Source organism: Malurus melanocephalus, unplaced genomic scaffold (assembly GCF_030028575.1).
Source record: "Malurus melanocephalus ecotype Western Australia unplaced genomic scaffold, MMel_1.1 scaffold_117, whole genome shotgun sequence".
In the NCBI taxonomy this organism is placed as follows: Eukaryota; Metazoa; Chordata; class Aves; order Passeriformes; family Maluridae; genus Malurus; species Malurus melanocephalus.
The window spans coordinates 1067792-1072403 of NW_026623349.1; the positions used below are offsets into that span (position 1 = coordinate 1067792).

The 4612-nt window shown below is 37.6% G+C and overlaps 1 protein-coding gene across 1 annotated transcript in view; it reads left to right on the plus strand.

Annotated features, from left to right (window-relative positions):
* Nucleotides 1–2075: 2075 nt before the first annotated feature.
* Nucleotides 2076–4612, plus strand: part of GOLM1 (golgi membrane protein 1) — a 30204-nt gene continuing 27667 nt past the window's right edge. The window contains exons 1-2 of the mRNA XM_057370003.1: nucleotides 2076–2144; nucleotides 2960–3134. Of these exons, the coding sequence (XP_057225986.1) occupies nucleotides 3006–3134 (129 nt within the window). The 5' untranslated portion in view covers nucleotides 2076–2144; nucleotides 2960–3005. The remainder of the gene's footprint in view (nucleotides 2145–2959; nucleotides 3135–4612) is intronic.

Sequence of the window (4612 nt, forward strand, 5' to 3'; positions counted from 1 at the left end):
CAAGGTCATTACTTATCTGTAGTGGAAGATTGCTGAATACCAGCTATCCCACTTCAGCTAAGTACAGTAAAAGAAAGAATTACTTATTGTGGGGCATAAAAGTATGTTGTATGTTAATTTGCTTKAATATCTCAGACTCTAAAATAGATCACTCTCAGTGAAGCACCACTAGGTAGTCAAAGCAAAAGGATGAAATCCGCTGTTCAGAAGTCAGGAATTTTACACATATGCTTATTTTCACATCTGCCATGGTTAATGGTGAAAGATGGATTCTTTCATGTTCAGTAAAATTACCTTCTTACCCATAAAATCAGAAACTTATTTTAACTTCAATTCAAGTAACTGCGTCAGCGCAGGTGTTTCCTGGAAAACAGCATGTGCAAACACATTTTCATGAAAATGGGCTCACTGAGCTGATTTGCTTATCTCTCCTCCAAGATATGTGAGTGTTTATATCCATGGCAGAAAGTTAGACAGTTTTCATTTTTAAACTGATGAGAGAGGGAATATCAATATTGCAATGGAGGTAAGGTTTTGGGTCTKCACTATGCAAATGGAAGATCCTTCTGTGTCTTTCATGTCTTTCTTCTTCCTTTTGCTTTTCCTTCTGTTCAGTATAAAARTGTATTCATAATTAACATAAATTATTTGAGGTCCAAAACAATGGCTTTTCTAGAACGGGCAATGTATTGAAGTCAAACATGCTTTAGTGGAATCAGCGCTTTCTTGCCTTGTTTGTGATAGCTGAAAACAGCAGAAAWGGTGCTGATGCTGCCAGATTTGTGTGCTATATAGGTATATTGGAATTTTTTGAACATGGTTTTGTGGCTGTYCTTAAAGCTGTGTGGTGAACGAGTAGTTTTTTTCTTTGAACAATGTGGTTGCATTACCTCTGAAAATTTTTGAGCTGTACAGTTAGTCCCATATATTTGTCCAATAGATAAATTCCAGTGCAGGCTATTACCGGTGATAATGTGGACCTTTTTTCTATTGCTGATATCTTTGAGGAAAATACCAGTTATTTTATTCAAGTCACACTTAGAATAAATCACTACATCTTGCAGTGCTATGTTTAGTAGTTTTTCCATGTTTGTATCGACTAATACTCTTATAGCAAAGAACAGGATATGGATGACTTCATGACAGGTTCTGAGAGACTTTTTTTGAAATACAGTATTTTATTCTGCTCCTCTTAGTGTGGCACAGCAGGAAAATAGTGTGTGCAAGATGTATGTGTTTATGGACTTCATAGCATTCGACTGGAAATTAGTGCCTGTCTCTGTGTTTTAATCTACCACATCTTAATTTTTTACTTTATAAGAAAAAAAATGGTTCCCCATGCRTGTTTCTTATAGTTGACCTTGCCTCATCTGCATGTGACCCTGTGGGTGTTCACTGGAGCTGTGCTGYATGTATCTCCTAATCTTTGCTCCTTAGCTGAAGATTCCATTAGACAAAACCACTCAAGTCTCAGGTGTCAGACTTTTTTGCATGCTTTTTTTTTTTTTTTTATTGTTTTGTGGTGCGTTTGTGTGTATGCAGGAAGAGACAACATTTTCAGGAAGCTACATTTTGCTCTTATATACTCTGTATATTCTATCCCCAAATACAAATTGTCCAACTTTTCAAATGAATACACAGATTTGAAACCTTCGTGATTGTGCACTGCCTGCTTAGAAAAGAGAAGATAGATTATATCTTGACTGCAAAGAGAGAATTTTGCAGAACATTCATGTGCACGCTGAGGTATAGGTGAGCTGTTGAAGGACTTATGTGCTGGACATACAGTAAAATCCGGAATTCTGGTACTTGTGAAGTGCTGGCATCACATTCTTCCCCTGTGTTTACACATTCTTCCCCTATGTTTACATRTAACTCCTTTGAGAGTTGCTGCGATTTATTAACTTTTAAAACAGTRTAACCTGTGCATAGCAGCCATAGGGAAGAGATTGCTTTGCTTAAGGGTATGTAAGTTGAGTTTCTACAATATATTACTAATATGTGATGCATATATATTTGCTGTCTGCCTGGTCTTCCATGCTCATTTTTGCTGGTTTTTGTCTGCAGGAGTGAAGAAAGAAAAAATCTCATTTTACCAACTGCACCCAAGATTCCCAGCGGAGTTTGAGGATTCATAAAATTAGGTACTGTTAGGRTTATTAAGACCAGAGTTTACCACATCATAAAATGAATATGAYCTGTTTCAAAGAGAATTGCAATGGCCCTTTGCCCCTGCCTGTCTTTTAGGATGGGCTGTTTCACATAACTCAAATCTGAAYAACAACCAGTAGTATCCCTAGTAGTGCTCATTCATTGTTTATTTTCTGTAGGAGCAGAGAAAGAAGCTGAGGATCAGAATGGAGAGCACTTAATGTGGTGTAGCATTGAAATCAATGGCGTGTCTGCTCAAATTTATATTAATTTTTATTTTTAGAATAACCTTTAAGTAAATTGTTTCAATCTGATTTACTTATTTGTCTGCAAGCTTAGTAAATAGTAGTATATAATAGTATCAGATGCAGTAAGTTGAAACTGCCCAATTTTAGGAAGCAAGGTGCAAATTACTCCTCAAACAACKAGACTAAGTAAATTTTCTGACTGAATTAGCTAAAAAGGAATCTATCCTCCAACCCAATGTTGTCTATTTAGCTTTTTGGGTAGACTGTATGCTAAAAGGATGGCTGGTTCTATTTATTGAAGATTTTCATTGTCTTGTTAGGAGYATTCAAGACAACCCCCTCAAGACCATATGAAACTTTATGTACTAGCTAATAGTGTGCGACGACCTTTCTTTGTCTTTCAGATGGAAATACCCAAACCRGTCAACACAAATACATTTACCTTCTTTGCTAGGTGTAGGCCTGTCAGCTGAGAGCTGTTACATTGTTRCAAAGTTTTATTGTGAGTGCAAAATAGCTGTAGTGGGCGATCAGTAAAATGTGTCCTTCTTAATTTGCAGGTTTTCACACTTGGTGTGGTTCTTTGGATTTTTTTTTTTTCTTAAAATGGTAGCATTAGGAAACAGCTGTCGCGGGATGAAGTCTCCACCTCTCCTCATGGCTGCACTTGTGGCATGCATCATTGTTTTGGGTTTCAATTATTGGATTGCAAGTTCTCGCAGCATGGATCTACAGGTAATGTTCCTTTTGCTCTGCATGCCTCTTTGTACTTGTGCAGGTAATGAACATAGTTCATGAGAAGGATGCTGCTCCTACATGTGGCAAACCAGGAACTCCAGCTTGTTGTAGGAACTTCCACAAATTTTGCAGTTGTTGCTTATCGGTAGTGAGAGAAGAGGGAATGGGTGGAATGTCTATTTGTATGTGAGAGGAACCCGAAACTTGAGCAAACCTGCATGTGTAATACTTGTTACTTCTGCTCACACAAAGAATTAGACTGTTTTGTGCTGTTTCACATTAAAGATGTGACAAATGCCATCCTCTATTTTTTGACCCCTCCCAACTGGCCCCAACTTCTTTGCCATTGTGGCAGTACAAAAAGCAGAAAAGGCCTTGGMTCTTGGAAGCCCTACTTAGTATCAAAAGACATCTTTATATTATCAATTCTATGTTCGTCACAAATCCAAAACAGAGCCCCATGCCARYCACTGTGCAGAAAATTAACTATCCTAGTCAAAACTAGCACACTCATCTCCCTAGATTTGTCTTTGTACGTGACCCGTAAGTTTGTATGCATACTTTCACACTGAGTACAAGGAAATCTAGGTTTTTCGCAAACAGTATCTAAAAATCTGAATTTGTGTTTCTTAGTGACCTTCCTGAAGAAGGACACACAAGTCACATCGAAATTACCTTGTCTGTTGTTTTCATGATGATAACTATATTTCTTTTGGCTGAACTTGGGTTTTAATCCTTTCCAGAGCATTTGTTCTGAAGTAGGGTACATGAGTGAGGTTTCTGGTTTGTGACAATCTCTGCAGGACAATTCTTCTTTTCTTTTTTTCTTTTTTCTTTTGTTACTGTTTTTAACAAGCTAACTTAAAAACTAACAACTTGTTGATTAAACAGGGTAAATGACAGCTCCTTCCCAGTTTATCCAGTGAATTTGTATCCTCTTTGTAACTGAACCAAATTTTAGTACTGAGTTGACAACTGAAGGAATTGAAGTCCTGTTTCACCTCAGAGTGGGCTCTRTTCAAATGGGACACATATGTCTGGCCATATGGTTAAGAGTATGTCTCAGTTTTCCCTTATGACTTCTGAGACTCTGGTCATCCCTTGCTTTCCTTTTAGTCAGTGACCTCAGGATGATGGCTTCTAGTGCACARTAACTGTCAATATTGCTGAAATTTTGCTACACAGCCATGAGGCAGCTGATAGTGAGAAAAATATGCCACAATCCTAGTTTATCTTGGTCTSAATAACCTAGAGACACAAGGTCTTTTGACATTACTGATATACTGTACCATCTGGTACATTTCTCCCAAAGTTWGCCTGAAAATCACTTCACTTCTGCATAGTCATGCACTCTGAATGGAATAAAAGTATAGCTGAAGACATAGATGGACCTTCTAAAGCACTCTGTTGACCAATTTGTTTGTTGGCAAGACCTTGAAGCTGTTATGACTGAAATGCAATGAGTGCTTTTCCTC